This window comes from Danio rerio, chromosome 15 (assembly GCF_052040795.2).
Source record: "Danio rerio strain M-AB ecotype USA chromosome 15, GRCz13ab, whole genome shotgun sequence".
Lineage (NCBI taxonomy): Eukaryota > Metazoa > Chordata > Actinopteri > Cypriniformes > Danionidae > Danio > Danio rerio.
In genome coordinates this window covers 14,420,398-14,444,177 of record NC_141035.1, presented here as the reverse complement: position 1 = coordinate 14,444,177, position 23,780 = coordinate 14,420,398, and the positions used below count along the sequence as shown (strand labels likewise).

Sequence of the window (23,780 nt, the reverse complement as noted above, 5' to 3'; positions counted from 1 at the left end):
GGAGAAGTTTTAACCAGGACTAGCAGAAAGAGAGAGATAGACGGAACTGGCAAAAAATATATCCTTCCTGCATGTAGGGTTGTACCACCGGGTTCTCTCTGGCTTTTCTCAGATGGAAATGGTCAGCAACAATGCTCATTGGTACTATACGGTCTCTCACACAATTAAACTAACATTAATCTGAACTGCACATGCAAGATGTATCCAAGCATTCAGGGTAAACACAATACAATATGATACACATTTTATTTCTACAGCACAATTAATACAACTGCCATTGACTTAAGTCCTTTTCAGCATAACTACATCGAATCAAAGACAAAAATTCTACAATAATTTATTAAAAACATACAGCAAAGGTGCACTTTCAGTCAAGACTTACAATAAAACTATCCACAGCTGTATTTAAGTATTTATTTTATATACATTGAAAGACGTTAGATTTTAATCTTGTAATAGGAAAATAAAAAAAGAAGTGATTCGAAGATTTCAAAATTCTTACAATTTAACACAGAATTAAAAGCTCAGCAAGTTTTCTGACACCATATTTCGAGCCTAACTTTCAAATGTCACAGCAGATACCCAGACTTACTGGACAAGGCAACATTTTTCAATCTTCTACTGTCCAATATTGAGAAGTTTGTTCGATTAAAGCCTCAGTTTTCTTTTTAGCTGTCAGCGGCAGCACTTTTGCTGTAGCCCATCTAATTCAAGGTTGAACATGTTGTGTATTCAGAGATACTCTACTTCAGAGATTGGTTATTAGAGTTTCTGTTGCCTTTCCATTCGCTCAAACCAGCCTAATCACCCTCCCCTGACCTCTGACACCAACAGAGCATTTTTGCTCACAGAACTGCCACAGAAGCAGTGGTTGAGGCTGAACATGTGTATCACAATTTCCCATTGTAGGAAATGGAGGGATAGAGGGATAGATCGAGGAGGGAAAAAGAGCGGCAGCTGGCATTTGACGGTGAAGCATGCCTTTTTAATGAGCATATTAGTCCTCCACAAACCCACTCTCCTCCAACCACTGCACAGAAAGAGAGAAGGCGAAAGAGGGAGAGCGAGAGATAGAGGGAATGTAGGAAGGGAGTGGTGGAAGATATAAAGTAGTAAAGCAAGGGGTCAAAGAGTGGGAGACTGGGAAATGAGGAGAGTTTTGAAGGAGAAAATAAGAAGATGGCCCAAAGATCTCTGAAACTGTTAAAAATTAAGTTAAAACGTAAATGAAATGCTCTCTTAAAAATAAACAATTTTGCAATCCTAAATAACCTACACAAAATGTGGATTCAGTTGTGCAACAACAGTTCTTTTTTTTTAATTTCTTGAGTTTTCCCTTTAAAAACACTACCAGATACAGCAGGTAAAAAAAAAATATTGAACAAGTCACCTTTTCCCGAAAGCAAATCTCTAAACGTGTTGTTGACTTGACATTTTCACCAAAGGTCAGTAACAACCAAAGTAATCCACACATACAAAAAAAAAAAACCACGTTAAATCAAGTTATATGTAAAAAATTGGAATGACATGGAGAAAAAGCAATGAACACATGACGGAATGTAAAAAATGCATGAAAAGTACAAACAGCAGCTGAAAGCTCTCGGTAGTTAATCAACACCCCTGCTTCTTGTCATTGTAATATTAGCTGATCTAGTCCCAGCAACTATATTACCAGGATGATAAAAATAAAATCAGAGTAGACATGTCTACAAGACATTGAACCCAAACACAATCAAGCAAAACTCTCAGTTGGTTTGTTCCAGCCAATCACTTGACCTGAATCCAATAGAAAATAAGGCCTGAAGATCAAATTTCACACATGAGACTCCACAGAATCATCAATTTTATTAACAAAAATTTTATTTAAAAAAAAAAATATATATATAATAATAATATATATATACACATATACACACACACACACACAAGAGGTGCCTTGATGCTGCCATATATATATATATATATATATATATATATATATATATATATATATATATATATATATATATATATATATATATATAGTCACATGCATTGTCCAGGTGTGATATATATATATATATATATATATATATATATATATATATATATATATATATATATATATATATATATATATATATATATATACATATGTACAATGGTTTGATCTATAGACTTATAGATCAGAATTATTATCAGACATACTGTGAAAATTTCCTTGATCTGTTAAACATAATTTGGGAAATATTTAAAAAAAAATAAAAAAAAAAATCAAAGGGGGGCTAATAATTATGACTTCAACTGTATGGGAGCATCAAGGCACCTCTTGTGTAGAGAATGGAGTTGCATGCATTGTCCAGGTGTGATATATATATATATATATATATATATATATATATATATATATATAGTTTTTCATAAGTTTTTATAATTTTTATAAGTTTTTTTATAAGTTTTTCCTGGAACCCCAACACAGTTATGACCTCCAACCTCATAGAGAGGTGGGGACCGGTAATTGCTACAAGAGCTGGCTTTCAGATATGACAAACATCCTCCCCACCTCACATCAGCATCTCAGACACAACGTTTGCATTGTCACTGGGAGGCTGCGAGGTGTCAGGCGTCTTTTATCAAACTGTGCTTCTATTATTACAAGACACTTCAGGCTGCCTGTACTCTTCGCTTTGAATGTGAATAAAGCTGAAATGAAGGAGAGGTATCATTCATAAGCGTAGATAGTGAAAGAGGGGGGGCAATGAAGGAATGAGTGGCTATTGTCGGAGAGTGTAGATGTCCTATTGTCAGCCGCTGATTAATTCGTTGGCGGCCAAGAGAAGGGAAAAGAAAAGAAATAATGGTGGCGGTGAGAGGTGGAGCAGAAGAGAGTGAGAGAGAGGGCGATATTGATTTCACCGGAACTCTGTTCATTCCCATTCATGCCCTAGTCAGATAGTTCACTTAATACAGCATTCAGCAAGGTCTAAGATTTAGCTGGATGGGTGTTTTATTACAGTTCAATCTTAATTACTTCCTCGACTCTCTTACGCACACACATACGCCATACTGCAGGCAGATGTTAATTACAGTATGTGTTGTGGCCACTGCAATGTGGTAATTGTCTGTGCCTACAAATAATTAATATGCACAGACAGACAGATATATAGACAAACAGATATATAGAATAAACAATATATAACCAAACAGATCTTGTCTCCATGTCCATCCTTCCTCTTTCTGTTTGGCTAAGCAGGTTGTTGTTTTGTCCTCTGCAATAGATGAGTGTTTGTGTCACTGTTGCTGGGCTGGGTTTTGCGGCCATGTACCATATGTCACATTACTATTTAATTTGCTCTGTGCATATCCACGGTGACCCTAAGAGCATCTCCATGGCTTGGTGTAACATGATGTGGCATAGTAAGGTTGGGATTTGGTGACAGACCTACATTCCATTGTTTCTATGCAAAAGAGTGGACAGCTGCATGGGTCTGCTGCTGTCCAATGTGCTGAACTGGAGGAAACCCTGTGTTAGATTATCTTATAGCAGTTCTGAAATCGTGGTGTTGTCCATGGTGCTGAATTCTTCACCAGGAGAGCTACTGTCACATAGACTTGAGTTCCAACCCTGCTCTACCACACTTGCCAATAATTATTAAGTAACCCTGAACCCTTAAATTATCTGGAGGTCTGTTTGGCTGCAAGATGGCAGCTCACCAGAGGTTATAGACCTCTGTTATAAGCACAGTCTTCACACAACTTGTCAATCTAAAGTAAAAAAAAGTAAAAGTAAAAAAGTAGCCCCACCCCCAGCCAATTGTATGCACACTTTTTCCTAAGTGGCTTGTGTATATGCATGTATAATTATGTACGTGGGAAGAGCATTGAGATCAAAAGCAAATTACGTTTATCGGGGTGACTCTGCTCTGACCTTGACAATGCAATGATGGCAGAATTTTGATCATATAACCACACACACACACACACACACACACATGTTGTGGCCAGACAAGCACATGTTTATAGTTGAACTCTCCACACTCAGCAATGTTTTATGCCTGCCCCCTGTGTCCTGTCATTAGGGCGAACCAGGACGGAGCAGGCACTTGGATGAATACTAACATGCATGCGTGGATTACACAGGGGACAGCTGGCTCTGGCTCTGGCATTCTGACCTTTCTCATTCTCAGAAAGCGAATTCAAAACTCTTAGAATTTTATGTAATCTAGTAAGGCTTTGTTGTGTTTCACGTTAAATCAATTGGGTCAAGTGTTTTAATATAATCATTACAATAATTCAGACAGATATTTCAGCTGACTTCTTTGAGAAGGACTAATAGGGCATATTCCACTGTGGCTCACAGTAGTGCTCAAGTCACCAACCCTAAAACTGCCACAAACATATTTATTACCCTTGTGAAACAGTGTGTGGCCTTGCATGACTGTTTTCAAAGAATGCATTCTGAGTTGCCACTGGCCCCTCACACAGATTTGCATGAATACACACTATCAGGATAGGGAATGTCTCAAGATATTCCCTTATCTTAGATGGCTTAGTGTTAGATAGAAAGCGTTTTCAAAAGAGAGGCTCACACACTGCAGTGTTTTTGATGACTGCATTTGAGTCTCAAAACATTCTGTTCAAACAGTACAACTGTGTCTATGACTATGTTATATATACATAATGTCCATAAAACAGGGAAGTATTAATTCAGAGCATAGTTATCAAAACTGTTGAGAGCAGTTCTCGTGGATATAACAGTGACTGGATATAAAACCTTCAGAGCTTTTATCTTCACCTTGTAAAGTACATAAAGACAAAAAAGTAAGCATGCAAATTACAAGATTCAAGTACTGTTTCAACTCTATGTCATTAAAGTCAGCTAGTAGTCCACACTTATTCTGTACTTGAACTGTGAGGGTAAACAAAAGTCTGTTAAGGGTGCAGTACGTACTGTTGATTTGACCTACGCATTGCAAGCCAAAATCTTTTTTTTTTTTTTTCTTTGCTGTATTTTTTTACACGGCGATGATGTAGGTTGCCAGATTGATGACACCAACAGGAGTGAAATTTGTGCTGTGTTCACAACAATTGCAGAATTAAGTATGCTCCAGTAAGAGATGACACAGTGGCATAAAGGTCGCTGGTTCGAGTCCCAAATGATCGCTTGGCATTTCTGTGTGAAGTTTGCATGTTCTCCCCGTGTTCGTGTGGGTTTTCTCCGGGTTTCTCCGGGTGCTCCAATGAAGTAAATTGGTCATAGTGCATGTGTCTGAATGAGTGTGTGTGGATGTTTCCCAGTACTGTGCTGTGGCTGGAAGGGCATCCACTGTGTAAAACATATGCTTACACAAATTGACAGTTCAAGTTGGTGACCCCTAATGAGTAAAGGGACCTGATGAGTAAAGCCAAAGTAAAACGAATGAATGTATGCTCCAGTACATTATATACAAAGTCAATGCAAAGAGAAAATATACATATGGAATAGGAATATGCAAAGCTTTTGCAGCAAGAGCCTGGAATTTGCCTCAAATGCATCTACCACTCAAGTTCAACAAGGCATATATTAGGGCAGCCTTTAGGACTACAATAAAATATGCAGTAATTTCCATCAAGGCAACCCAGGGTGCCAAAATATAATTGGTTAAACTGCCAGTGGGTGGAGTTACAAAGACCAAAGCAAAAACAAACATTCTGACATGGAATATACATTTTTCTACAAAGTAGAATAACCAGCTTTGGCATTACTATTCAGATAAACAGGTATGTTCAAGCATGTTTTTTTGAATATTTCCAAACATATTGTGGTGTTTGTATGCTTTGGAAGGGTGAAAAACTTACATACAGCACATTTAAGGTTTATTAACTACTGCTGAGTAAGCATGGCCATATACTGTAGATTTCCCACACAGTTGTGATTGAGGTTGAGAAGAGCGAGCCAAAAGGTTGCAGTATGGAGACGAAGAGAACAGCGGGAGCCAGCACAAGTAGAGAACACAGGCTGAAGTTGGACAAGAGTGGGTGGGAAGGGAAGAGTGACAGCAGGAAAGTGGAGAGGAGTAGATGCAGGGCCAGGCACAAGAAATATGCGGTGCATTGTTTGAAGAATTTGGCTTCCTTATCCAAATGTACCTGCAAGGCCTATATCAGTAAAGTACAAGATAGCACAGTGTATAAATATAATAAGAGCTAAAGAGCATTGGTATGCAGTAGAGCATATGCAGCTCATAACTATAATAACAACATTGCACACATCTAGTGTCTTACTCCCTAGACCAAACGACTACGAAATAAAAAAAAAACAAAGTGCACAAATATTTATTTGAAAAAGTACCATAATTCAGCTTAAGCAGGGATTCTCAACTCTGATTCTCAGCATCCACGTTTTTGCTTCCATCCATGATCTACAGTAACTCAACAGTCTGTAATATTATATCTTGAGTAGTTATGCCAGCTGGGCTTTATTACGTTTTAATATAATATTTAAATTTCAAAGATCAAAGTGATGGCCCCTGCACTAAAGTGTATAGAGTATTCTGAAATGCAAACTAAGTTGTCCTTTAACACTGTATCTAGCAGGCACTATTGTTGTTTCTTCATGTCATTTTGCAAAACATTTAGGCCCAATCCCAATTCCATCCCTTGGTCCTTACCCTTACCCCTCATTTTACGCGTTCACATGAAGGGGTAGGGGTGTCCCAATTATCTTTAGCTTGATGGCGTAGAGCTAAGGGGAAGGGCTAGATAGCTCACAAAACAGAGATTTTTCAAACCAATCTCGAAACCAATTTCTCAGAATACACCACCTAAAACTGCAGCATTGCTGCACATTTTTTTTTTGATTATGCATTTTTACAACAAATAATCATGTGTTAATACATTCATAACAGCGTTCATGCTTTACCGTCATGTATAGCAAGTCCCACAACATACTTTCACATCTGATAATGACACTTGTTATGGTAATGTTGTTTTCGTGTGTTTACATAGATGAATATGGCCATAGTGCAAATGCACAGTATAGTTTTGATCTTATTGCCACATTATATTGTTATAATAACATGATGTATGCCTTCAGTGATTTCCTGAAGATAAATACCACCCCCCCCCCCAAAAAAAAGAAAAACAAAAAAAAACACTGAAAAAACTACAGCAGTCATGATCGTCGACCTCATATGAAGCAAGAGATCGTGATGACATATGATGACGTGTGCAGGTGTTATAGTAGTGTCCCATTTCTTAGGGGTACATTTTGAAGCTCTTCCCCTTCACACACTGTTTCAATTGGGAATTGGAACTGGGCATTGGACTATTTACCTGGACTTGTCAAAGACATGGTAGGGGGTGCCGTTCACACACTAGTATCTGTTAAGCAGTTGTTTCGTAAATATGTTTGACCAATCAACACAGAGGACCAGACATGTACCATGGTTTAACCCAGTTAATTTTTGTAACTAAACTTCTTTGCTGAGTAATTACTCTACATACATCCAGCATAAGGGTCTGCCAGGCGTGCAAAGAGTGATTTGTTGTAATACAAGTTATGGTGACTGCAGGAACCGTAGAATCATATCTGGATATGTCATATTGCATAAAGGTAAATTCATTTGAAGCATTCTTACAAAACCAGCAGTTTAGGCATGTGTTTGGGCATGAAAAAAAGAATTAACATAGAGCCTTTTTCCTCAACACCCCTTCATCGTCATCCCTTCACTTAGTATCTTCCTTCACTTGGTGACATTGTTTTTACCTTTGATCCCGTCTTGTTCTCTTAGCTATTCTCGATTTTGTCAGTTCTCTTTCGTTAACTGCATTCCACATCGAAATGTTGTTGAGACCCCCTTACAGCCAATCAGAGCCCAGGCTGGCCTGTCTCTCCGTGTGCCAGGCTCTTCGTGCATGCCCTGGTAGCCCGTTTGTGGCTTAACGAACAAACGAGCGTTAGCATCCCCTCCGTTTACACCCCTCCTTGCCAGCCTTCCTATCATCCCTCCCTCCTTCTCTCGCTTCGTTTTTGCACATGCCACCGCAGCGCCCCCTAACCCACATCACGTGAGCGCAGGGGCCCTAGCAACAGCAAGAGAGAGAGGGAAAAGTGGAGCGAGAGAGGGAAAGAGGGAAAAAGGGAGGGGGAAGAGACGCAGAGCATTAATAAGTAATGGGCCGAACAGTTTGAAACCCGGTCCTCGTTAGCATTGCAGCGGCGCCATCATTTGCATGGGAGCTCCTAGAGCAAATTCAACAACAGCTTCAGCCCACACCCTCTCTTTTTGTTTCTATCTCCCTCCATCTTCATGTATATCGTTCTGTCATCGCACATTCTCCTTCCAACTGTCTCTCTGTTTCGTTTTTTTATTATTTGTGATATTTCGGTATTTCTTTTCTCTCATCTCGTGAGCGTCTTCTTTTTCTTTTCTCTTCTGCTGTAGTTCTGTCATTCTCCGCCACTTCCTCAGGGTCCCCTGGCATTCGTGTGACAATTTTTGATGTTTTGATCTTCCACAATATTGTGTTTCGCATTACTATTCATATCTCTTACTCTGTTTCTTTTTACCTTGAAAACGATGGCAGGAAAATGGCGCCTTTACTTCCGGTGGGTTTTTATTTTTAGACCAGATCTTTCCCAGCTGCACACACAGTCCTGTGCTGAGAGAGCGAGAGCGTTTGCCTGCCCTCCTGACATCCTGTAACAAAAAACACACATTCCCAAGCATGTATATAAACCTCTTTTCTCTTTATATGTGTGTGAGTGTGTTTCTCTGGCCTTTGGGAGTCTGTGTAGAGTGAGATGTAACTGGAAGGTTGCCATGCTCCACACATAAATCCAATTCCACATTTTTTTTTCTTCTCTCGGTCTGACATGATGCCCCAGGCTGCCCACGCTACACACTCCAGCACAACCACAGAACTGTGTATGTGTGTGGTACACTCGAGCCCTTGTTTTAGACAGACCTTACATGCCCCCCTCTAATCCTGCCTGCACTCACACATACACTCACCTCAAGGCGAAGGAAGACTAGACAAGAATTGATCTACACTCCCAAACAGAACTGATCGCAAAGAGACGTGGGACTATGTGGATAGCTCTGTCTGTCTCTTTTATATTCCATCAATCTCCATTTGTAAATCTGTACACCCAGTGGGTCACTTCTTCTGTGAAGTCAAATGTCTTGTGTACAGTCACACATACACACCAACAGGTATGAGAGTGTTTCCTAAGGCTTACACTGGTAACAAGTAAACAAGTAAAGTAATGGATTCATGCTGGATTGTTAGCTTAGTCAAAAGAGAATCTGTGGTGCTCAAGTGGAAAGTGGGGGTTTGAATATGGCTTGCAATATGGCTCACAATTTCATTACAACTTTCATTCATTCATTCATTTTCTTTTCGGCTTTGTTCCTTTACTAATCAGAGGTCACCACATCAGAAAGAACCACCCTTCCAGCCACAACCCAACACTGGGAATCACCCATACATTCACACACATAAACTACAGCCATTTTAGTCTATTCAGTTCACCTATAGGGCTTGTCTTTGGACTATGGGGAAAACCGGAGCGCCCGGAGAAAACCCATATGAACACGGAGAGAACATGCAAACTCCACAAAGAGATGCCAACTGACACAGGCGGGGCTAGAACCAGCCACCTTCTTGCTGAGAGGCTATTGTGCTATCCACTACGCAACCGTATATAAATATTAATTAATATTAATTTATTCATATAAATATATTAAACAACTAAAAAGGGGTTATACTAGTGGAAAAACATGGGAGAAATTCAGAATGTTGCTGCCTGAAAATATTTGCTCTACGTTTCAAGAGTTTAAACTTAGATATTGCTTGACACTATTGGCAGGTTTGGCATGCTGTCCTTGAGCTCTGGGATGGTTGAACCCAGGGTCAATAAGCATATAAGTGGAGTCCGAGATCACCTAGCAAGAGCTCACCCTGGTAAAAGGAAAAACAGAGGAGATGAGGTGAAAGAGGGGATTCTTCCAAAACGGAGATAAGACAGTAGGGTGAAATTTGTCTATTTTTGTAGGCTTAGATCAAACTGATTGGATGATTGCTGATTACAGAGGAGAGACCATCCACAATCGATCATTTCACATGCTCCTCTCTTAAATAGTTTGTTAACCTTATTTTAAATGTCATTCAACTTGCACACAGTTTAACAACTGAGAAAAGCCTAAAAACTGAAAAACACAACTATTTTTAGCAGTCATTTTGTAAAAATCGAAAACTTTTTAAAATGCATTTTACTGATATGCATGAAGTTTCACTAACTATCTGTTAATGGCAAGCAGATTTTATGAAAATTAACAAAATAGAAGCATAAAATCTATCAATTCATCAATATGGTTTACTTCTGAAGATATGAAATGTGGCATGTTGGCATGTTTATTGGGCGAATTAAAAATAGACCAGAATATGTGTGTGTGTGTGTGTGTGTGTGTGTGTGTGTGTGTATGTATATATATATATATATATATATATATATATATATATATATATATATATATATATATATATATATATATATACTTTTTTTGTTATTTATTTACATTTTTTCAGTGTTCGTCAGTAGAAGCTAATTTTACACAACATTGGTCAATTATTTAGAAATTTCATTTGTTTGGTGAACTACCCATTTATTATTTCACTTTTTTTGTACATCATTATACAGCAGCAGAGGAAAAATTGTGGAGGGGAAAATAAAAAGAGAGACCTTGTCTCCCTGGTTGCTGATATTTAACTTACCGGCCTTCACAATGAAATAGATCCAAGTGACTGTGATTAAACCAAAACTGCTCACTGACTACCTTGCTTTCTCTCGCTCTCTCCCTCCCTGGTCTCTCGCTCCGGGTGAAATGTTGTGACAGCGTTGCGCTGATGTTGTAGGGGGTTAAAGTCACCAAGTGCATATTATCCTGTAAGGCTTAATATGCAGGTTGGAGCGCGAGGGCCGACTCTTAAATTACAGTTTGCTGGGCCTAGCACTCAGCGTGACAACAATACTCACACAGACACTGTGTTACGTCTACACACACTCACTTAAACACACATGCTTGTGCTTAGCTGTTGCACGAATATTCATTCAGCAAGAAATTTTTGTGACGCAAATAATCACACACCCGTACACACACCCAACTCGGTGCTGACATACTTCATTCCATTGACTTATCACATGGCCATGACATTCACACAGATGCACACTGAATTCATCTTTGTTTTCAGCTATTGTCTTTTCTTTAGCTACTATCCTTGTGTGTGTGTGCGTGTGAGTGAGCTGCTTGTTATAGTGATGGAGTGTGTGTGTGGGCTGCCGAGTCAAGCCTGTCCTCTCCGCTTTCATAAATCTGCGTTGGATGAAGCTCTCGAGCCATAAAATGCATCGATCGCCATCTTTCACACACACATCTACACACATACACACACCCCACAGGGTAACCCTGCTTTCTATGAGAACGATGTGTCTTGTTGAGTGAGTTTTGAATGCACAATTGTATCCTAATATAGAGGGATAAACAAGACACATGGCAAATAGTCAACTAATGATCCATGAGCATTAATGTAAAAACATCTCCAAATTTTTAATGAGTCACAGTGCAGAATCAAACTCCAGATGTTGACCTATACTTAACAGTTTGTTCCAGGGCCGAAGTGGGATTCATTTTCAGACCTGGGGCCTCATGTACGAAGACTTGCGTGGAAATCATACTAAAACATTGCGTACGCACAAAGCTGTAAATGTGCGTACGCAGAAAAAAATTCAGATGTATGAAACACTGCGTACGCCGAATCTCATGCATATTCATTTGTACATCCAAATGAACATGAAACTGAGCGCAACATGCACAAGCACAAAACCCCTCCCTGCCTCCTCCCCCCTATGAATATGCTAATGACTCTACTTTGGCAAAACCCAACGAAAAAGCAATGGCAAAAGCAAGCAAGAAGAGAAACTTTGAACAGAATGCGAATTGAATGTGCTGCTTTCGGAGGTAGACCAGAGGAAAGCGGTGTTATTTGCAAGTTTGTTCTCCGGAATTAACAACAAAAGAAAAAAAATAGAGTGGGAGAGTTTAGCTGATGCGGTTAACACAGTTGGGTCTGAACATCGCACTGAGTGAATCAAAAAAGGAAATAGTATAGTTTATAGGTGTAAAATGTTGAAGCACCCTTAACAGTCTCAGTGGTGCAGCTCATAAGACGCATCACGCATGTCATCATGTTTTGACACGTTCGAGCATGAACTCGGTTCGAATCCAGCATCTGATGATCTCTTTCTTCTTTTTCCCCCCGCTACATATCAGATTTTGCCAACTATTTATCACGAGAAAGACGAGTAGGAATCATTAATACGTTTGTGCATCATATTTTATTTGCACATTTATTGAATGGAAATGTTTCTGATTCACTCATGCAAATTCATCTTCAGATAGTGTCTTTATAGCAATGTGCGTGCAGTAGATAGCTCAGATTACATTGGGAAAACAGGAGACCGCTGCAAATTGTGCTTTAATGCTTGGCTGGTCAAATGTATGGTATGAAAACCTTATATACCTGCTAGATGAACCCGTCTCATACAGATGCCATTGCACGGCTCAGACACTTTGTAGAGAGGAATTTAACACAACTGCCTTTAGGAGTCGCCAATGGAAAAAAAACAGATACGCACAAAAAATGTGCGTACGCCAGCCATAAAGCTGCTGTGGAGCTGCGCACATTCCCACGTTCAGTTCATCGTTAGTAAATCCAAACGTGAGCGATTCTGAGCGTGAAACCTGGCGTACGCAAAGTTTTTGTGCGTACGCAGCGGTGATACATGAGGCCCCTGAAGTTTCAAGCCAGACCGGCCCACCTCAGTTCACTACTGACTATATTAAAATAAGGTAATTTCCAATTCAGTTTCTAATGACACTATCCATCTTTTTCAAGAAAACAGCTGCTTTAGAAATTCAAATGTTCAAAAGCCCTAACAGTATTATATGTCTTAACAATAAAAATGAAAAAAAAAATTATAATAATTTTCCAGGTGAGATTTGAACACGGGTCGGCGGCGTTGTAACGCAACATTTTTACCAACTGGTCTTAATCTTTTTCTCACCTTTTTAGATTTCTGATCAAGTTATGTCAGATTTATTAATGTAGTGAATCATCTGATTTTCATTGACCCGGTGTATTATACATTATTATTAATTATTCGAATTCTCGAATTCGCTGTTTGGGGTCAAATGATGATAGTTAACATTACATCATCATTAACGTTAGTTAACCTGCAGGCTGCATTTTGCTCACGGGGCTGCGAGAAAATAAATAAGAAGAGCGGCCGCTGCTGCAAAATAATGAATAAAAAGAGTGAAGCTATGGTCAAATAGATATAAATATTGGGGCCTGGTTTGTTCTTACAGTGTGTTTATGTCAGACTTGTGTGTATATTGAGATTTTTACATCCCCAGTCCAGTTAGAGTGTTTTGTTTTTCATAACAGTATGGTTGGCCCAATCCACGCGTCCTGCCTGCCTGCAAAAACTAGGACACAGAGACTGACTGACTGTTCTCACACACTGACATACTTTGCCATTGTTATCGTGTCCAGTGATGCAGTTTAGTAGAACACACTAACTCTTCCTTTACATTCTGCACACTCACATTTTATTGCTTGGAGGTTGCTTTTTTTATAGCTCTGGAGACCTCTCGGTTATGTTTCAATCAAGTTATATATGTCGTCTTAGATGTTTTTGATTATATTTCTCTGGATACAAAATCAATAAAGCATTTTCTGTATTTAATCTCAGTGCTTTCCATAATTTTATTATCTCCATTAAATGATTTAAGTATAAAAATGGTGGCTAGGCATGTATCACTATATGTTAAACACTTCTTTTACACTCTATGACACTTCCCAACCCTATTCGTGGAGGTAGTACACCAACAGTACATATTATGGATCTCTCCCTTATCTGACCCATTAAATTTAGGTTTTAGAGTCTCTTCTTGTGTTCTGATGAATTGATTTAGGTATGTTTGATTAGGTAGAGGTTGAAAATGTGTACTGTTGGTGTGCCTTCATACAACGTTGAGAAACACTGGACTTTCTCTGGGTCTACTGGGTGAGAAAAAAAAAAAAAAAAGAAAAATGCTTTCATGGATTTATAGATTAATCAGAGAGGAGTCAGGCCTAACTGGTGTGAACTGAATATGACAGTGCAATACTGATGCAATAACATACACATCAAATAATAAAACATTTTGTTTATCACTTGAAAATGGATTACTTCTATTCTTCTATCTCTGCATGAGAATTGTAACCTGTGGTTTGCTTTAATTGTCTGAAATTGAAGTGGTTAAAAATTAAGATTTGTAAGGGATTTAGTGTTTCTAGTTGTTTTGAGGGCATTTCCCCTTATCAGCTCTTCTCTGTCTTCAGGTAACAGGTTTTTCCTGACGTCATATGGGGCCCTCTACATATCTGACGTTCAGAAAGAGGATGCCCTCTCTACCTACCGCTGCATCACCAAGCACAAATACAGTGGAGAAACAAGGCAGAGCAATGGGGCTCGTCTTTCTGTTCTGGGTGAGCATGCTACATTTGTTACTCTATTGCATGTGCTTCCTTTAAAAAAAAAACAAAATATATATATATATATATATATATATATATATATATATATATATATATATATATATATATATATATATATATATATATATATATATATATATATATATATATATATATATAAAGTCGATCTATGATTTTTTGTCTTTTCTCTGACCTCTACAATTAATGAGGCAATTTTGCTATTTTATGTTAAACCCTGATGTACTGTTCAAATTTACTACCCTTTCATCATTTGTGACTGTTTTTTGCACCATTGACTACCATTATAAATTACATTTATTGATTGCATTGATTGACTGAAGCCATGACACTATATAATCATAAATTCTTGATTATTGGGGGTTTTCTCTATTGGGAAGGTAAAATGTGTAATATTTACTGTTGTAAAACTTGCACAAAAAATAAATAGTAAAAAACTTCAGACATTTTTTCTAAAAAATGTGTCAAAATAGGATTTATCATCAAAAATCATCGCATTTGCAGAAACTCAGAGAAAGTTGAGGCCAAATTAAGGCCTAATCCCTATTCCACCCCTTCTACCCCTAGCCCATCCCCTTTACCCCTGCCACTTGTTTTGGGTGTTCACATAAAGGGGTAGAGGTGTCCCAATTCTCTTTAGCTTAAAGACATAGGGCTAATGCTGTGTTCACACCAGATGCAGAACGCGCGGATACATGTGTAAAGAGATGCGTGAACATTTTGAGTTTCATAATTTCATTCGCACGTCAAATTCACTGAGCAATAGACGTGGATTCGCGTGATGGACAGGACTTCTGTCTGCCTGGTGACTCAAGCTTTGTTGCTAAATGGCTAACATGGATTTTATTGAGAGAATAGCTGTGTTAATTTGCTTAATAGAGGCTGAAAACAGCGTTGATATGTTTGGAGCCATGTCTGAGTCTACTAGATTCTTTTAGAGGTGCACTCAGATCTGTGAGCTCATAAACTTTTCCAGAAACTGTACCTGGATGATAGAGGCTTTCAGCGGTGCTTCTGACTCAGCTGAGCCCAGTTTGATGAACTGTTGTCGGTATCAGCAGGATTATTTTCCCCTAAGACACCAACAACAGGCACTACATCATAATCACGGCCCCACAAGAGAAAGCTCCGCTAAAGTTCCAATTTTCAAACGTGAGAAATTTAAGCATCAGTTACATCAATTGTGCAAAGCACTCAACTTGTGCAGCTTCATTCACGCGAATCACGTCATTCACGCCGCCTCATTCGCATGCATCGAGCCGCAGGATGTCTATTCACGCCTTTGCATTGACCTAACATGTAAATCACTTACTCCGAGTCTGGTGTGAACACAGCATGAGGGGATGGACTAGATTAAATGGAGATTTTTCAGGCCTACCCCAAGGGGTAAGAAAATTTCCCAGAATACACCATCTACAATGACAGCATGACTGTACAAGGAAGTCAGGAGATGCAGAAATTGGTATTTTACGTTATTATTAAGAATTTTTACAACAAACAAGCATACGTTTCAAAACATTCAAAACCGCATTCATGTTTTACTGTCATGGTTTAAAAAAAAAAAAATCTAAAATAAAAACCACTACATTTCGCTATCTATAATCCATAATAAAAACTCTTGTATAGCAGTCCCACAACATTCTGTCACTCGATGATACCTGAATACCCTGTCAGAAAAGTCTAGTGGTTGGGAATGACGTTTTTACGGTGTCTGGTATAATATTAATGCTGTTTTTATGTGTTTATATTCATGAATGCGGTCACAGTATTGCACAGTACAGTTTTGATCTTATTTTCATATTATATTATGACAACATTATATTGTTGCCTAAATATCAAAAAATAATGCAACTGGAATAACTTCAGCAGTCGTGATTGTCTGATCTCAAACGAACCATGAGATCGCGATGACATATGATGACGTGTGCAGGTGTTGTAGTCCTGTCCTATTTCTTAGTGGTAAATTTTAAAGCCCTTCCCTTATACACATTTCAAGGGCCAAGAGGAAGGGGTAGGGGTACAAAAATAGACCCAAAAATCACAACAGAGTGGATAAAAACATCCCCAACACCAAACAAGGGTTAAGAATTATGTTTGTAAATGACCAGACTTGTTATGGCTGGCTATAATTGTTTAGTCGTTTTCTAAGTGTGTTCTCTATGTCCTTAGATCCCACTGAGTCCACGCCTTCTGTGATGGATAGTTTCCAGTCAGGAGAGGTACAAGTGGGACGCAGCATAGAGTTGCCCTGCATTGCATCCGGTTACCCCAATCCCACCATCCGTTGGCTAAAAGATGGGAGGCCACTTCCTGCAGATTCCCGCTGGACACGGCGACTGACTGGCCTAACAATCAGTGACCTCCGCCTAGAGGACTCTGGAAACTACATCTGTGAAGTCACCAATAGCTTTGGCTCCAAAGAGGTCACAGGACACCTTAATGTCATTGGTGAGAAAAGAAAAAAATAAAATAAAGTGCACAAAAGAGAAAGGAGGTTGGGACAAGAACAAGGACTGGTGGGAGGACAGAAGTATATGGCAAAAGATGTCACTATTACACTGTCGTATGAGAAAGGACAAGTTTGAGTTTTGAGCCAAATAATTAAGTGGGAAATGTTCTTGTATTGACATTCTTGTTGATTCTGAAAGAAAATTCATATAAACTTAGATTTAAGGGCTGGGTATAGCACAAGGATTTGGTTGGCATTTCAGTCCCATTATTACAAGCCTAAGAACAGGGATAGCATTATGTGTTCTTGATTGGGGTGTCCTTGTAAGACAAGATATCAAGGAGCAATTTCTTGCTCCCCAAATAATTAAGTAGGGCAGAGGTCACCACACTCATTCCCTGAGGGCAGGTGTACTGAACAAACTAAGAGCTTAACTCCACAAGACATTCGGCATTCAGGACCAAGATTGGGGATCATAGAATTTGTGCTTTTTCTTGGATTAATGTTTTTTTTTTTATCCTACACAAAATATTCCTACAAATCATATAGAACTTTCGTTGAGACTTCAACACCTTTTTTGTGAACCAGAAGAAAGGATATGATGAGCCCCTACTAACCAGCTGGTTGTTTGTCCTGAATGTTCTAAATAAACAAAAGACCCAGGACAAAGCCAACTAGTCATCGCTACCTCTTATTTTTCAAAGCAGATTAAAAAATAAATAAAATTGTGACCTGTGTTGTTGATGTTGTTCCTGGATATAAACTTAAAAAATATTGTTCTGAACTTGCTTCCAAAGAACCTACACTGGGTACAAAAAGTATTCAGAGCCTGTTAAATGTTTCACTTTTTGTTATACCGCAGCCGTTTACTAAAACAATTTAAGTAATTTTTTTTCCTCAATGTACACACAGCACCTCATACAGACAGAAAAACACAGAATTGTTGACATTTTTGCAGATTTATTAAAAAAGAAAATATAGCATGGTTATGTCAGGTTGGATAGCAAACGTTGTTGGAAAGCCATTTTAGGTCTCTCAAGAGATGCTCAATTGTGTTTATGTCAGAGCTCTGGCAGGACCATTCAAGAACATTCACAGATTTGTTGCAAAGCCACTACTTCGTGTGCTTAGGGTCATTGTCTTGTTGGAAGGTAAACCCTTAGCCCAGTCTTAGGTCCTGAACATTTTGGAAAAGGTTTTCTTCCAGGATATCCCTTGGTCGCATTCACCTTTCCCTCGATTGCAACCAGTTGTCCTGTCCCTGCAGCTGAAAAACATAGCCACAGCATGATGCTGCCAGCACTGTTAGGAATGTATTGGACTGGTGATGAGCAGTGCCCGGTTTTCACCACACAAACTACTTAGAATTAAGGCCAAAAAGTTCCATCTTGGTCTCATCAGACCAGAGAATCACAGACAGACTGTGTCTTGCACTAAGGAGAGGCTTCTGTCTGGCCACTCTGCCATAAAGCTCTAACTGGTAAAGGGCTGCAGTGATGGTTGACTTTTTACAACTTTCTCCCATCTCCTGACTACATACATGGAGCTTAGCCACAGGGATCTTTGGGTTCTGCTTTACCTCTGTCACCAAGGCTCTTATCCCCGATAGCTCCGTTTGGCCAGACCGCAAGCTCTAGAAAGGGTTTTGGTAGTCCCAAACGTCTTCCAATTAAGAATTATGGAGGCCACAGTGGTCTTAGGAATCTTAAGTGCAGCAAATTTTTTAGTTTTTTGCCACAATTCTCTGAGCCCTTCAGGCAGTTCCTTTGACCTCATGATTCTCATTTGCTCTGATATGCACAACGAGCTGTAAGGTCTTATATGGACAGGTCTGTGGCTTTCCTAATCAAGTCCAATCATTATAATCAAACAGCTGAACTCAAATGAAGGTGTAGAACCATCTAAAGGATGATCATAAGAAAAAAAAAAACAGTATCTGAGTTAAATGTGTGTCACAGCAAAAGGTCTGAGTACCTAAGACCATGTGATATAACATTTTTTTCTTTTTTAGTAAAAGTAAAAAAAAATAGATAAATTAAATCTGTTCTTTGCTGTCAATATGAGGTGCTGTGTGATTTTAAGTTTAAGGGATGGAGATATATGTCCCAAGGTTTTGACTAAGAGTACCAACCATTTGGAGGAGGAGACATTAAAACCCAGATCTGTATCTGAGTCACTTTTGGGGTTCACTTCAGTTTACAGAGTGTTGAATTGTCTATATCGTAAAAAGTCCTCAAATCCAAAGGAAAGAATTCAGGTTAGGATGAGAACTGACACCAGGCTCAGACCAATCTAATGTTCTAGATTACATGTGCTACTGTATTACAGAAATAAAGAGATATTGAATATAGTATAACAGGGAGTAAAAAGGTAGCCCATTTGTGTTTAAGAGATGTTGGCACACTGGTAGGCCTCTGCCACCTTCTTGCTGACTAAAAAAGAAAGTAATGTGAGAGGACAGAGAGACCATTCTGGCCTCTATACTCTTGACTCCTGCTCCACAAAAAAATCTATGTGTGTTTGTGCAGGCATAAGAAGGGATCTTAGACAGTGGATGGTATTGGCTGGAGTCTTAATGTGAAATGAAGAGGGAAATAGAGGGAGGGGCGGCGGGGTGGACATTTGGACTTTTAGCCAGTGGGCACATCACACCGGTGTGCTCACACAGATTTTGACAGGACAGGAGGGGAGGAGGGCACACACGAGCACACATGCCCAGACACACACACACACACACACACACCATCACAAACACACACACAGGCCTCCAGCACATAACACCAGCTGCCTTATTGTTCACTGACATTTTCTTTTTCTATCTATCTATCTATCTATCTATCTATCTATCTATCTATCTATCTATCTATCTATCTATCTATCTATCTATCTATCTATCTATCTATCTATCTATCTATCTATCTATCTATCTATCTATCTATCTATCTATCTATCTATCTATCTATCTATCTATTTATCTATCTATCTATGAAAAAAAACATGATCCTAATTATTAAACAAAAACTGTAAATGTGTCTCAAGACTTCACTCTGAGACTCAAACATCTTTTTTTGTCTTTTTCCACAGAGCCTCTGAGGGTCACATTATCTCCCAAGAACCTAAAAACCGGCATTAGCAGCACAGTGATTTTATCCTGTGCCGTTCAGGGCTCACCTCACTTTACCGTCTCCTGGTTCCGCAACACAGAACCCATTGTGCCTGACCAGCATTTCTCCATCCAGGGAGCCCACAATGAGACACTCTTCATCACGGCAGCCCAGAAAAGACACTCAGGGGCATATCAGTGTTTTGCCACCCGCAAGGGTCAAACAGCACAAGATTTCTCAATCATACTGCTTGAGGGTAAGTGGAATTAGTAGATACTTGAATAGAACTGAAGGTTGTGGTTCTGATTCTAACTCTGCAGTGTAGTTTTGTTTAGACATCAAAGTTCCAAATTTAGATTACTATGATCTTTTTTAGCAGGTCACACTTTGTTCTAAATTTTTATGGACACAATAGAACAGTTTTCCATTAACAGGTACAATTTGCTCTTTGTTATTAATGCTGTGAAATACACAAACCATTAAAATTAAACTCAAAACACATTTTTTTTTAAAATTGGCTCATTTGACAAATGCCCTAGAATTAAACACTTTAGTTTTACAATTTTTGTAATCCATTCAGATAATTTCCAGGTTTGGATCATACTTTTAGCTTAGCATAATTGCGTGTTCCTTGATTTTTACACTAGAATGAGAGCATAGTTCCTAGTAGGCATGAGACAATAACCGTTTTAAAGGTATACCAAGGTTTGGTGGAAAAGTCAAGGTTTTAAAACTGCAAACATTTTCTGCTTTACGTAAATTTAAAAAAATAAATTGTATTCAATTTTTTTTTTTTTTTTTTTACGTTTTTTGGTACCACAGTATCTCCAGCAGAAAATTATATCCAAAGATGTTGTTTTAAATTGTAAAGTAATCTGTGTTTTAGAAACTAATGGAAACAGCAGAAGTCAATGATTCATTTGAATTATTTAGCATCGCATGTTTAAGTCCCAAAATATTTTAAATATTTAATAAATAAAATATATTGTGTTCAAAGGGGAAACAAAATGTTTTAGTTTTTTACCCAGATATTTTAAAAGAATATATTTTAGAATGGTAAAAAAAATTTTGGCAGAAAATCTGGTTAGGTCATGCTTTCAAGATAAGATAACCTTAGTGACACTGAATCACGTCACATGAATTTCAGCTGTGGATTTTTAGCAATTCTAACCTAGTCTTTATTTCTCTCCCCTCTTTTGTCAGATGGCACCCCAAGGATTGTCTCGTCTTTCAGTGAACGTGTGGTAGCCCCTGGCGAGCCCTTCTCTCTCATGTGTGCAGCCAAAGGTGCCCCTCCACCCACCATCACCTGGACACTGGATGATGAGCCGGTAGCGCGGGACTCGGCGCACCGGGCCAGCCAGTACACGCTCTCCGACGGCTCCACTGTCTCACATGTCAACGTCACCAACCCCCAGATCCGCGACGGGGGCGTGTACCGCTGCGCCGCACGCAACTCGGCCGGTAGCGCCGAGTACCAAGCGCGCATAAACGTAAGAGGTGCCTGTCTACTTTTCAATCTCAGACGTTTAGGGTTACAACCCACCACCTCCCTGTCCCTTGACCCCTGAACTCCACCGCCTCATCTCAAGCCCAGATATCATTGCTTCTGATCAACTCAAGTGTCAATGTGTGTCTGCGTGGGTGGGGTGGGAGGGATGTATGTGTGTGGGTGGAGTGTCTTATGTTGTTTGTTCATCTCAGCGCTGTCACCTGTGTGTTTTCTCATCTCGAAAGCCATTCTTTCCACTGTCAGATCATCTGTTTGTGTTCTCGTTATCTTTCCTCTTCTCCTGTTTGTCTCTCCATCTGCTGAGTCTTTGTTCCTCTCTTTCACACATACACGGTGTCTCAGTCTCGATGTCGCCGGCTGGCTGGCACACGTGTGGTGTCCTGGCTGTTCTGGGACAGAGTGAAGAGCTGGCAGTAGGGAGACACCATCAAGCCAAAGAGAAAAGAGAAACGTCAGCTAAGAAAGCAGACTTCAAAAAAGAATACAAGTTAAAACAGCTGAAACAAGTAGCAATGATGATTATATTAGAGGAAAAGAAAAGATAAAGAAAATCAAACTATTGCCGGATGTTGCTTTAAGCCATTTGATCAGACTCGATTTGCCAGATTGGGACAGTTTTGCGCATAAAATGCTTGAGATGGTCAGTGAAGTCCATGGGTGTAACGTCTAAGGCTCTGACTAGGAGTGAGACTGAGTCGTGTTGACAGGCCTGTTGAATTTACCCTCTCTTCCTCTCTCTCTATCTCTGAAATGTTCAGTTATGACATATCTGTCTGCTTTAAGGAGACATGCCAGAACAATCATTGCAGTGAGAATGAGACCCTGTGCCAGGGAGCCACAGTTCTGCACATACACACTGAATGATACCAATGCTCATAGACACATTCATCTAGTCTTAAAACACTGCCTGACTTACACACTCTGACCGCATTATGCTCATGAAAACTGACAGCAGTGACTTTAACACACATCCTATCCATCCTACGCACACACATTTATTCTTGGGATGATAGTTTTGCAAAACAATATTTAGCAAACACAGACACCAGTGAGCAATCAGGCCCATTCTTCCTATGAGCAGCACAATAGCAGTGCTCAGTTCCTGTCTGGATCCTTATCTAAGTTCATACATTCATATATTATGTTTGAGAACAAAAGAAAAATAGAGAAATAGAAAGACAGCCAGAGAATAACTGTGAAGAAGAGAGAAGAGGGATACTGTGCGACAGTCTTCTTGAATAATACATCAGGGTTGACTTGTCAGAGCGGTGACTTCAAAGCACAACACACGCTGAGCTGAGAGAAAGGGAGAGAGCAACAGAGAAAGAGAGAGATATGAGGATGAGGAGTGGGCTGTTAGAGAGGATGAGAATATTTGTGTGCATAAAATCTCCATATGCCCCATCGACGATTTATAAACTGTTCCACCTTCCATTTTGAGGCAAGCAAAATGTCCTTCTACTGTACGTCTTCTCATTCCTCATTTTTGCACAATCCACCTTGTCTCTGTTGTTTTACATTTTGAATGTTCAGTTATCGGCCATGCAAATCTTCATTGTCCAACCATCCATGTGTTCATACACCCCTCCATCCTCGTGTGTGATCTAAGAGCAGAGTCCTGTGGAAAGTCTGTATCCTCTATTCTCAAAAAGAATGAAACCAAAAACATATAATATTTTCTAAACATTTCATGTTTCAGATTGACTTGTCTTGCTAGTAGCATGAACCAGAAGTTGCAAGCATTTGCTAATTGCATTAAAGGGCATTCACAGTGACAGCGATTTGTAGCACCTTGTTTCACTAATGATAATTTAATGTGACTAGAGATCAAAATGTGAGACAACATTTGTGTATACGTTATTCAAACAGGTTTTGCTTGAAGCTGGCCAAGCTGAAATGCTGGTCTAAGGCCTGTTGCACAAAATGAGTTGAACAAACATTTGACAAAACCAAACAAATGCCACCTGGTTAAGATCAGTTTCAGTGGTTTCACAAAGCTTAATATAAACCTTTTCTGTTAAAGAGCCCCTATTGTGCCTTACAAAAGGTCCTATTTTGGTTTTGGGGTTCTCCAACAACAGGCTGATATCCGTGCAAGGGCAAAAAACACGTTCATTGTCTTATGCATTTA

General features: G+C 39.2%; 2 protein-coding genes across 9 annotated transcripts in view; one reads left to right on the top strand and one right to left on the bottom strand.

Annotated features, from left to right (window-relative positions):
• The window catches only part of dscaml1 (Down syndrome cell adhesion molecule like 1), a 161,756-nt gene that overhangs the window by 93,287 nt on the left and 44,689 nt on the right, over positions 1 to 23,780 (top strand). For 4 of the 8 annotated variants that reach the window (XM_087283738.1, XM_087283741.1, XM_087283740.1 and 1 more), the window contains exons 4-7: positions 14,410 to 14,556; positions 16,753 to 17,031; positions 20,117 to 20,392; positions 21,340 to 21,636. In XM_087283738.1, the coding sequence (XP_087139864.1) occupies positions 14,410 to 14,556; positions 16,753 to 17,031; positions 20,117 to 20,392; positions 21,340 to 21,636 (999 nt within the window). The remainder of the gene's footprint in view (positions 1 to 14,409; positions 14,557 to 16,752; positions 17,032 to 20,116; positions 20,393 to 21,339; positions 21,637 to 23,780) is intronic. The other 4 variants (XM_087283745.1, XM_087283744.1, XM_087283743.1 and 1 more) reach the window with 1 other exon arrangement.
• The window catches only part of LOC110437892 (uncharacterized), an 86,792-nt gene continuing 83,575 nt past the window's right edge, over positions 20,564 to 23,780 (bottom strand). The window contains exon 5 of the transcript XR_015509111.1: positions 20,564 to 22,056. The gene's annotated coding sequence lies outside the window, so the exon portion shown is untranslated. The remainder of the gene's footprint in view (positions 22,057 to 23,780) is intronic.